This window comes from Nestor notabilis, unplaced genomic scaffold, assembly GCF_000696875.1.
Source record: "Nestor notabilis isolate BGI_N333 unplaced genomic scaffold, ASM69687v1 scaffold14745, whole genome shotgun sequence".
Classification (NCBI taxonomy): Eukaryota; Metazoa; Chordata; class Aves; order Psittaciformes; family Psittacidae; genus Nestor; species Nestor notabilis.
This window is the reverse complement of record NW_009928967.1, coordinates 16,114-28,467: the sequence shown is the minus strand read 5'-3', so window position 1 is coordinate 28,467 and position 12,354 is coordinate 16,114. Positions and strand designations below refer to the sequence as shown.

General features: G+C 41.6%; 1 protein-coding gene across 1 annotated transcript; it reads left to right on the top strand.

Moving 5' to 3' along the window:
* Positions 1–235: 235 nt before the first annotated feature.
* Positions 236–8,225, top strand: LOC104405928 (DENN domain-containing protein 5B-like). The gene is made up of 7 exons (XM_010014776.1): positions 236–459; positions 2,157–2,275; positions 3,392–3,579; positions 5,227–5,309; positions 5,476–5,602; positions 6,399–6,573; positions 7,495–8,225. Exons 1-7 carry the CDS (start codon positions 421–423, stop codon positions 7,676–7,678), a joined length of 915 nt encoding a protein of 304 aa, XP_010013078.1. The 5' UTR covers positions 236–420; the 3' UTR covers positions 7,679–8,225.
* The last annotated feature ends 4,129 nt before the right edge of the window (positions 8,226–12,354 follow it).

Here is a 12,354-nt window from a genome sequence, read left to right as displayed (position 1 = left end):
AAACTTAAACAGGGGAAGTTTAGATTAGCTAAAAGAAATACATTCTTTACTGTGAGGGTGGTGAGGCACTGGCACAGGGTGCCCAGAGAAGCTGTGGCTGGCCCCTCCTCAATGCCAGGCTGGCTGGGGTTTGGAGCAGCCTGGTCTAGTGGAAGGTGTCCCTGCCCATGGCAGGGGGTTGGAACTGGATGGTCTTGAAGGTCCCTTCCAACCTGAACCATTCTGTGAGAGATGTGGTTTACTCCAGAAATTGCATTTACTGCAGGAGGGGAAAAAGGTCAAGAATAACTTATTTCCTCCATTCTGTTCTTAGTGATCCCTTACAGGTCAGTGATAATTCCCATCAAAAAACTGAGCAATGCAATAACCACATCAAACCCATGGATATGTGTATCAGGGGAACTAGGAGATACTGGCGTAATGCAGATTCCTAAAAACCACCTAGAAATGACATTTGAGGTGAGTACCTGCTCTTTACATTTTACTTTTCAATTTGAAACATGCTTCCAAATAATGGTTAATTTGGTGAGGGTTTGGTTTTTTTAATATCACAGCATTTCAGATTCTGTCCACGTTTTCAGGGTCGCTGAACATACCTGTATGTACAGGCTAACAGCACTGCCCATGCCTCCTGTGCTAGATGAAAGTTGAGCATACAACACTTTTAACCACAGGCTTCACTGCTCTCCTCGTCCTAGCCCAGGGCTCCTCTTCTCACCTAGCCAATATATTTCCATATCTCATTCCTTTCCACGTACCCTTGCCTAATTTTCGCTTTCACCATTTGTTTCCAACTCCTCATTTCCCTTGCAAGTTTCTTTTACCTTCTTTGAATGTGTCTTCTACTTAACCATCACTCAGGTCCCTTTTTACCTCTGACCAGTCCCAGATTTCTTTTCGTCCTTGTCCGGTATTGCTGCTTTTCTTCCAACCAGCCAGTTTAACCCCTGAGTTCTTCCCAGCCTCAGATGCTACCCCCTCGAGTCATAGACCTACCCACCATTCCCATGGGCTCTCTTCTCCATGCTTGCTGTGGTTTTCTCTTTGCATTTGACTACCCAGTGTTCCCTTTTGCTTTCCCACCCATCAATTACAGGTTGGCTTGTTGCCACCCCAAAGCAGCTGGTAGTGGGAATTGCAGGGAAAGCCCCATCAGGCTCCTGCAGCTCCAGGCTGTACCGTATGCAGTGAGGAGTGATTTAGTAGGAAAATCTGCTACTAAAATTAAAGTTGTGTCCATTGAGCATATGCAGACTGTTCTTCAACAATAGTAAAAAAATCTCTTGCCAAATATAAGTAGATTTTGACAGTGAGAGATATATGATACAATGGCTGCCTCTCATTCAGATATTAGTATTTCATAGGAAAGATCTCTAGGCTTCTGACAAGCAAAATAACATTTAGACATTTCTAAGGACCATACCAAGACTGTTCTGGATTATTCCTTTGGCTGAAGCTTTCCTAAAATATCCACTTAAGTAGCCACCCACTATGGAAAATGTCAGCCCAAGCTGCTTGTTTGGCAGTATTAGAAGCAACGAAAACCAAGGTCTTGCAAGGGAAGTGTTTAGGTGATGTTAATAGATGTTGCTGCCAGCCCCACCTACAATTACATCTTGCACTGGAATTCACAGCCCCTTGTTTTCCTTGTTCTGTCTCTTTATGATGTTAAGTGTCTCATGTTAGTGATTTTTATCTTGCCCAACAATAAGCAAATCGATCTTTGAAAATAAGAAAGGATATGGGGACTGCTTCATAGTGTAGAGTGAGTCGAGTGAAGGTCAGTCTGCTCAAAATGCACTTTTGGAAAGCTGTTTGTACTGAACACCTATTTCTTCTACAAAAGCACACCTTTTTATCACCTTAGCTCAGAAATGTGTAATTAATACTCCTCAGAAATATACAGTGAGTGTTCACAACAAACAATCTAATCTCTTTACAAGCTTTTAATAGTTTTATTTCAGGTCATTTCTTTTCTTCTGTCTTAATTGTTCTGCTTTTCGAAATGCTCTGCATGTTTGGTTGGAAATACTTGCTGTATAAATCAAAGGAAACTGAAGAAAAATGTACATTTGAGACCATATGTGTGCATGTGGTGGTGGTGGGGATGTGGTCTGTTGTTTTTTAAATTAAGTGAAAACTGTTATTCATTTCAGTGCCAGAACTTAGGGAAGCTGACGACCGTTCAGATTGGTCATGACAACTCAGGGCTGCTAGCCAAGTGGCTGGTTGATTGTGTCATGGTCAGAAATGAAATAACAGGACACACGTACAAGTAAGCAGCAAGTTTTAATTATCTTTGTCTGTAATTCTTACTTGTTAAATCTAGAGCAAGCAAGAAGGTTTTTCTACAGTTGATGGAGCACTGTGGGCTGATTTGGGTACCTGGTAGGGCTGGTCTCTCTCATTTCAGAAGCCCTAGTTGAAGTCAGATAATCTGATTAAGACATGAGTGTGGGATTTTCCTAGCATCTCTCTGAGACAGGACAGACAGTATGGATACTGTTGAAGTGATTCATATGCTTGTGTATAATAATTAAATCTCTTGATTTAAAGTAGCGTGGTAAAATCATGCACACATGAACCTTCTAAACCCCCAAGAGCTGGAAGTATAGTTTGGGGCAAATATTTTGTTTCTTTTTAGTTTTAAAAATATTCTAATGTCTAAGTACTGTAGCAAATGTACAGAAACTCAGATTACAAGAAACAAAAGGGGTTTATTTCTTAATCTTCTGTTGAGTTCATACCTCTTGTGTTGAAATGATCTCCTAACTCACCATTGGTGTTACAAAACATCTGGCTAAGCAGACTTAGGTTTTTTATATAAATTTGGACTTGGAACACTGTAATTCAGAAAGGTGAGCTCAGAGTTGGCCATAGTGTAGGGGGGAAAGTAGGAGGAAATTTGGTATAAGGGCTGGGGGTATGGACGGGTACATGGATTTCATTAGGACTGCGGACGGGTCAAAACGTACAGCAGTAAAATGTGAGATGAGGTCTCAATATGAGAAGATGTCACAGCTTCAGCTGGGTGGGAACTCTACGGGGAAGTGTAGTTGTTAATCATGACAGTATTTTTAAAGGCAGAATATCAGTTGCTGTTGCAAATGGAAAAGGACCTGGCAGAAGTCAAGATGTGGACCGTGAAATATGTGTATAACACTGTTGTGGCCCATGCTTTTATGCATGCTTTGCATGTTTTCCTTTTCTTGAGGATGATCAGTTGTGCAGGAGGTGCTGCCTGCTGAGCTCTGGTTTGTGACAACTTCCTGGCTGCAGAATATTCCCTGCCTGTTAGCAGTGTTCACTTGGTGCTAGCTGTCCCTCTAGCTTTGAGATGAAGCTAGACTGCCTGAGAGGCTGACCTGTGCTTGTCCTGGGTGTGCGGCAGGTTTCCCTGTGGGCGATGGCTGGGAAAGGGTGTTGATGATGGCAGTTTGGAGCGAATACTCATTGGAGAGCTGGTGTCCTCCATGTCTGATGAAGAGCTGGGAAAGCAGTGCCGTACCCCACCGCAGCAGAAATCACCTACCACGGCTCGACGACTCAGCATCACTTCCCTCACAGGGAAGAACACCAGTAAGTCCGTACCTTTCTCCCCAGAGCCCTAGGCAAGAGGGCAGCAATGGCTGAGAAATAAAGCTCTTGTGAACAGGAGAGCTCATACTAAAGAGAGGCTTGGTGCAGAGGAACAACTGCAAGCTGATGAGCTTTTTCTGCCCCAGTTTGTATGTCTGCAGCTTGCATTGTGACTGCACACGCTGCCTCTTTCAATGTCCCCCATTGACAGTTGAGAGATAATAATCTCTTTCCTTGGAGCACAGAGATGTGAGATGAGGGAGGAGGAGGCAGCAGAATTTGCAGTAGCTGATGCTGCTCAGCTTCCCGGCTCACTTTGCAGTCAGTGGGAAGACAGTCCTCTCTCAAGGGCAGTTCAGAGTTTGATGTGGATACTGTGAAGTGCCTTCTAGAGGAGCACATCTTTAGGGGGACCCTAGGGGACATCAGCTTCGCATTCCTAAAATTAGCTTTTGTGAGTAACTGCATCTGGCTACTGCAGGGCATGGGACTGTAAGGGCCACATGAGGCATTCTCCACTAAAGCAAACAGATGAGCACAGTGTAGATCCTGTTCATAAATCTGTCCAGCTCCTGTAAAATTAGAGGACGTGACTGTTGAAATGTCAAACAAGGAAAGAGTAGCCTCCAAGAGCAATGCAGCATCTAAAAAACACCACAGGACCACTGCAGCTCTTCACTAATATGAGTGAGTCTCTATTAGCTGGAAGAGTGAGCACCAGAGCATTTCCTTAGGTCTGAGAACACTAAGGCCCAGTAATTCATTCGTCTTGTGAGCTAGACGAGGCCCTGTGTTAGACCTGCCTAAACTGTGAAGATTCTTATGTACTAAAATGATGCCGAATTACTCCACGCTTCCAGAATAACAATTGTAGGACAAGCTAATAACCTACATGTCTGAAAAATTAGAAAGGACTCATAGAAGAACCATGAAAATCTGGGAAACATCTGCTTAAAATGAAGTTTTAAAAGTTCAGTCTGCTTTAATAAGAAAGTGAAGGAGGAACTAGATAGTTTTCTGCAGGTACCTGCACAAGAAGATGAGATGGTAGCAGGTGGAGGCATAGCATGATTTGATAGCAGAGGCATATAGCTAAACAGATTCAGAGTAGAAATATGGCATACGTTTTAATGCAGAAGATAACTTACTCTTGGAACTATTAATAAGGAATATTCACTTCCTGTGGCCCCTCACACTGGTACAATGACTAGACATGTGCCTAGATACTGGTTTTGGCTCAATAAAACACTGTGGGTTCAAGTTAGGAATTAATGAGTGCTGAGTTTTCTGACCTCTGTCATGTAGAAGTGAGCCAAATGACTGGGCTACAACCTTTCAGCCCATGTCTTGTCATGTGAGGGTTGCTGTACTCTATGTGATGAGCAAGATGTGATTAACTCAAATAAAATATTTATCAAGCCAGATCCTTGGGTTGTGCATTTTTAAGTAGGGCGATTTATTTGACCATTCCAGGGTTGCTCATCAGTTGCTTGTAATTAAGGCTCAGGGATGCCCAAGACAAATGATGGCCTGAACTCTGTTAAAGACAAAGAATAATTCCTGCAGTTCGAGCTATGTCATCATGAGAATTTGATGAATGTTTTAAAGTTGGTATCTTCAGCTAGTGTGCTCTCCATCATTTCACAGAACCTAATGCGGGACAGATCCAAGAGGGAATTGGGGAAGCTGTGAACAATATTGTGAAACATTTTCACAAGCCAGAGAAAGAGGTACTTCCTATTTTTCATTACTTGCCTGGAACCTACAATCCATGTAAATATTCTTATAATGAGAAATGGAACTGAAGTACTAGTAGAGACTGTTAACCTTTAAATTTGAAGGTTCTGGCATGCAGACAAGACAAAGTTGTACTTACAGACTCTCCCTTTCTCACAGAGAGGGAGCCTTACCATTTTGCTGTGTGGAGAGAACGGTCTGGTGGCAGCACTGGAGCAGGTCTTCCACCATGGATTCAAATCTGCTCGAATTTTTCATAAGAATGTCTTCATCTGGGATTTCATAGGTAAGGTGGTATGTGATTTAAGAAGAAAGATTAGTGCAAAACGACTACTCAGATACAAACCGCAGATTCTCCTCAGCTAGGGTGCCGTTTGTTCCTGCCTAGCACCTATTCCAGATTGCTTAAAGTCAATGACAGACAAGATGGAAGATGATAAATACTAAACTCTGTTTAAGGGATGACTGTGAATCTGTGCAGAGATTTAAGAGCACTTCAAATTCTAGTCATTTATTCATAGATGAATGTTCAAACAGCTGATTCTCTACCCAGAAAGAAGGTAAGCTGGAGGTTGGGGTGGAGTAGCAATTGGTATTAGGGGGAGAGTTGGGAAAGGGCAGGGAGTGAAAGGTTTATATTTGTAGTTGTTTGTGAGAACTCTCCTAATCACTGCACTGGTCTTCTGTGATGCTTATCAGTATTAACCTATGTTGTTGTAATTTAAGATGTACATACTCCCTTAAAACATGCTCACAAGTTGAGATACTTAGCCTGAGGGTAAGTGCTTACTCAGAAAAGGTGAAAAATCAAAGCTGATGGTATCACTCAGAATGAAACCACTGACGGGTACTCTGGTGCAGCTCCTCGGTGTTACCTAACTGTATTAGACATCAACCAGTCCACTGACTGCTGCTAGGTAGCAAAGGTGGAGATCACCACCTACCTATGTTCTTCAGTGTGAGGAATCTGTATAAAAAATGCGCACTAGCTCTCAGCAAGTTGTTTTTCTAAGGATTCCCTGTGTAATTCTGTGTCTCAGTGACGTGCCTCTCACTGAGTTCTGATTTTCTCCCTACCACAGAGAAAGCTGTTGCTTATTTTGAAACCAGTGACCAGATTGGAGATAATGAGGAGGCCCTTTTGCTTCAGAGATCTTCATGTAAAACCTTCTGTCATTATGTGAATGCCATCAATACTGCTCCAAGGAACATCGGAAAGGATGGCAAATTCCAAATTCTGGTTTGCCTGGGGACAAGGTACCTAACTGTTCTTTGATACATGTGTCCTCTTGCGTTAGACTGGAAGAATATTTTTACACCATTGTTATTACCTTTAGTTTTCCATTCTAAGGCATCTCATACCCATCTATTATCCAGTACCTATTTCAGGCAGCTTTAATACTAGATGAAAAATCGGAGCAAAGAAGCAGTGTCTAAACTGCCAATAATGTTTTGAGCTCTTTTATAACTGTTAGCTCGACAGTCATAGGTATGCAGTCTGTCTTGAAACTGTGTTTTTGAAGTGGTGGCTTTGTGAATGCAGAGTTCTTTTGCAGGAGCTGGTGCATTTCTCAAGCCTCACTGAATCACTTTGCCTATGAAAATGGGATGTCTGTTACAATTTTGACAAAACTGTTCTAGTTCAGTCTTGCCTTGCTTTGTGTCTTGCACTTGGAGAGGGAGGTGGGGCTTGGTTATATTTTGGAGGGTGGAAGTTGGTATGTCTAGAAGTAAGTACCATTTTTGTCCTGTCTGTCTGGGTATATGGAGAATCAGTGGTTCTGCCTGAGTTTTACTTTCCCTCTTCCCGATCTGAAAATGTTGCTGAATTCTTCCAAAATCAGTTGCCTAATTCTGCTGCTACCTTTCTATCTTCATTCCAACAGTATGTTCAGCTGTACATGTATACAGGTATTCCTATATGTATGTTCATTCAGTATTCATTTAATATACATGTAGATTCATTCAATATATTTGTATTCATACATGTATGTTCAGCTACCTGTATTTTACTCACAAAATCAAGGGTTATGATTACAAAGGAAATTTCTATGTGCAAACAACACGCATCACCCTCAAAAAGAGACTGCATATTCTGAGTTGCATTCTTGGAGAAGAATTTCTGTTTTGAGATCTGTTTAATCGGTGCTAAAATAATTCTGTTCATCCCCTTTGCAGGGACCACTTGCTCCCTCAGTGGATCCCGTTGCTGGCAGAGTGCCCGCCCATTACAAGGATGTATGAGGAGAATGCTCTCCTACGGGACCGCATGACTGTCAACTCCCTTATCCGAGTCCTACAGACATTACAAGATTTCAATATCATCCTAGAAGGATCGCTCATTAAAGGAGTGGATGTTTAGCATGGCTTTGCTGAGAACTTCATTATTCCTTTCCCAAGCAAGCAAACCACAATTGGAGACCTGTCAGGACCTGAACACGATGGTAGTGCACCACTGTAAGGCAAAGCTGCTGGTTGAAGCGGGAGTGGGAAGCCCAGTTTGTGCCTGATGGGAACTGTCCTCTAAAGCTGCAGAAAGCTAAGATGCAGTATTGTAGTTTATTTGAAACAGAAATTTAGTATAAAATAGAGTATTTTCATGTGTTAGATGTGTGTAAATATGCTATCTTCTTTAAGAAATTATACTACTCTAAGAAATTTTTCTTAGACTGAATGTTCTTGTTCTGACTATGAGTAGTTGAAACCCAGGGAAGGACTGGGGGGAGGGAAGGACTGAGGAGGGAAGGGATGCCGCTACTTGCTTGCAAGGAAGAAGCCAATCAATGTGTAAATACAGCGCAAACTCAGCAGGGCTTTTTTCAGGTATTGCAAATTAATACAGCAAATATCCTTAAGTAGCCATTGTGATTGTCTCACTCTTGGAAATGTTGCAAGCATATGTGCTGTCTTACCCTACTGTACATCGGCTCTCTTAGTTTTTTGTTTGTTCAAAGACTCAAGCCTTTCCGTGCACGGAAGTTGTGAGTCGTCATGTTTTTTTCTGTAAGGTTTTATGTGTCACTTCTGTTGATCTCCAAAAAGGGAGACAAATGTTGAAATGCTTAAACACCGGAGAGGACTGCTGTCAGCCTCAGAGCCTGAGAGTATGAGAGACCTCTGTAAGGGGTGCTGCAGCAGCCTGAAATGGGAAATGATGGCTTCCTTGACTCATTTGGTGTGTCCCTTGCCTGTCTAGATGTTCTGATGATTCCCCCTCACCCTCAGCCAGTTTGTGTTGTGGATGGCTTTTATTTTCCCCTATGTTGAGGAATTTGGTTCATACCAAATTCTTGCTGTACTTGAGAAGAATCATTGCTGCAGAGCCACAAACACTGATGTTGCTGTGCTACTGAACTCTATCAGCTGGTTTTGAAATGCCGACAGGTTATGAGTCTTCCTTTATCCCGCAGAATGAGTATTCCTAGGAGGTGCAGGATCTTTAATTGCTAGTTTTTTCTTTTTTCCTTTCTTTTCACTAGATTATCCAGCTAAAAAAAAAAAAAAAAAAAAAACCAAAACGTGGGGAGGGGGAAGAAAGCAAAAGGAGGGAAAAGAAGAATCTTACTTTTGTATTTTGTGGCTCTTCTCCTACACCCTTTCCAGTTAATGTGTTACTAATACAGTGTGTATATATAGATACAGCTCTTGAAGAGGAACTGGGATCAACTGAAATACTGTATGCTAAAAATTTAACAAGAGATTACATTAAAATCATCTCGAGGATACCATGCAGCAAATACAGAGTATGTTTTCCGTCTTGTGGATAGGAATTGGAAGGATCTGAGGGCATAGTTGGCTTCATCTGGTTTTAGTTTTTTGGAGGTTAGTTTAAATATGGGTGTTTGTTTTCGCTTGTTTATTCCCTATGATCGTCACCATTTTGTCAGTGGGTTTCTGTGGATGTCTCACTGTCAGCTGTGGATTGGGAAAGGCCCTAACTGGTGCTGTAAGGTTATTGCCTTGGTGCTGTGCTCTGAAGTGGCATTAGGAGGGGCTGGAGAACAGTGGGCAGTAGCAGGTCTCAATATAGTTTGCACGTGGTGGAGAGAGGGGTAAAAGCTAGGGAGAAGGAAAGGAAGAAACTTTGGGTTTGCTTTCTCACCTGCCTTTTGTCAAGCTTCTCTGTTTTCCTGTGGTCTTTCTGCTGTCCAGTTCTCACTACAACACTTGCTTTAGGGTCAAAGTTTCATGTAATATTCCCAGCCAGAAGAAAACTCTTCATGTGACTTTGTTTCATTAACAGGGAGAGTTTATGCTATAGAAGGGGTTTTTTATTTTTAAGAAAGAAGTAAAACAACACTGTCAGAGAGTCATTGACTTTTATGAGGGTTCCAGTTTTTAATAACCGTTCTTTCCACCTGGGCTTGTACTTCCTTAAATTGACTAAACTCATCCCAAATACTGTAGGCAGCACTGCCATGTCACTACTGTGGGTGTGAGTAACCAACGTAAAGGCTGTGAATGGTGTCATGAGTTAGAAGCCAGAGCCCACGGCTGTGTGACATGTCTCTTGCATTTCCAGAAATGTGAAATTTGAGGTGTGAGGCTTTTCTGTGTGGCCAGGCAATTCTGCTTAAAGTCAGAAGAAGATGCGTGACAACCCTTCAGCAGCACTGAAAATGTGTCCCTAGTACTTAACTCTATCAATAAATTACACATTGAGCACCAGAAACCATGTGGCAGCATTATTTGGTAATGACTGCTTAGGATGTTTTGATTTCAATTACAACTCAGGCCTTTTATGTCTAATTACTGCTATACATGATTTTTTTTTCATGCCCAAACCAGTCTAAGTGACTTTCATTTTACTGAAATAACAACCTCTTTAGTCCTTGGATTTCTTTGCAGCATCATCTGCATTTGCTAGCTGGATACTTCTCAAAAGTATACTGCTGCATACTTCTCCAAAGACTATTTATGACTTCAGCAGATGTAACATTCATCCAACATGACTCGGTTTAAGTGCAAGCAGGATAAAGTACAAACCTCTGAAGGTCAAGCATAGATGAATTACCCACACACAGAGAAAAGGGCAATTAACTAAATAAAGTCTTTCTTAAGTTAAAATAAGTCAAAACCTGAGAAATTTTCAAATTCAAAACAGGGCCTTCCCCCCTTTCAAGCTACGTTAAGGAACCTTTAGCACTTAACACAACTTCGTATCGGCTTTTTCAGCAAGTGTTGACTTGTTTGGTTTTGTCAGGTTTCACATTATTTACAATAAAAATTATGTATGTCTAATATTTCCCTGTAGGCAATAAAACACCCTAAGATATGTTGAAAGGGGCACAGCTGAGTGCCTCAGATTCCTAGGAGAGTACTTATTTTACAAGCTCGGAAGTACTGTTCATTGTAGTGAATTTTTATCCTACCATGTATGATTATTTTTTTTCTTAGTAGACCACTTCTGTTTCTTGGAAACCGTGAGGGTTTTCCTGTAAGGTTTACAGAAATTATTCTACCCACTAGGATGGTGAGAAAAACCCATCAGGATTCTTCTAAGCTAACACAGTTTTACTTCAGGGTTAAAGCACCTTCTTTGGTTGAGAAAGGGAATCTTGGAGAAGACGAAAGCTCTCTGGTATCTGCTTTTTTTTTTAAAGAACTAAAAATCCTATCCAATACCCATCTGCAGGTGACTGTGTTTGCATAGTCCTGTTATACCAACATCCAGCATGGTAACTTGAGGGAGTCAGAGAATCAAATGCCTCACTATGTACAAAATGTGTATTTGTAATTCTCTGAAATGAATGAAATTCTACTGTTTAGTGAGAAATCTACACGTTTATTCCAAGTTGGTTTGTGTAATTAGATATCATTGTTCAAAAATGTCTTTAGAATAGTTGCGCAATGGCATATTTGAGAAAATTCCTTCTTTCAGTCAAGTGAAAGTGCGCATCTTAAGGGGAAATATTGTATGTTACACTTGAAATGTACAAATGTGCCCTGTATAGCTTAAAATGATCCCTAAATGTCTCCATTAAGTATATTTTGTCTTTACATTATTACTAACTGAATAAGAACTGGATTATTTTCAAGACAACATGAGTAAAAGTATTGTTATATCAAGCACTTTAACATACATACGACAAACTGACATGAGTTTTTCAGGTTTTGAAGTACATTGAAATACAGCTTTTCATGCTATGTCCTTTACAAATAAAACTGGGAGAATAATGGTTGGTGTCACTTTCTCCTTACAGATGAACTAAGAGATCCAATTCTCAAGATGAAGAGCTAATCTGAGGCTTCTAGTAGTGGCAACTTGCTGGAGCAAAGAAGGGGAAAGGGAGTGTGAGGGTCTGCTCTCAAAACCTGCCCTTCTGCCTCCCCTCACACAAAAGTCTGGCTGTGCCAAGCCTGCCCAGCCCTCCATTTTCAAGGCTTAGGTGGAAAGTGTGGCTGATCAAAGGGAAGAATTGGGATTGCAGTGAAGTTTAGCTCTTTTCAGAGTGGCATTTGCTAGGCAGCCTGCATTGCTCTCCCTTGGTATCTGCATGGGGAAGAGTGGGAAGAAGGGGTGGGATCCTACTGGCAGCAAAATGGGAAGTGTGGGATGAACTGCACCTGCAAGGGGACTCTGTCCTTTCTTGACATGGGTTGCTCTGATATTTAAACTCAAGGTTAAAAAGCTGGAATGAAACTCATGCCCTCCAGCCTGTCAGTTAGCATGTCCTGTAAGAGAGGTTGATAGAGCAGAGATGGGTGCCTGCAACAAAAAAGGACGCAAAGGAATGGTAGTGAAATGCCCTGCTTGATAATTAAAGGTTTTTCTAAGCTGGACTGGATTTCCAGGAATTCCCCCCTCCCTGTCCCTTCCATGCTCTAGTTCTGCTGGAATTGGCAAAAACAGAAGGATTTTTGAAACCAGCATTGTTGAAATACAGTTCCCTGTATGTGTGTATATATAGTGGTGTGAGGTGGGCCACGTGTTCATACAATTTAACTCTTGGTTTTGAGAAGACAGAGCATCTTAGGAGAGACCTGAAAGTCTCAGAGTCTGGGACCACGTATGTGGGACTCCTGAAATTCATAATT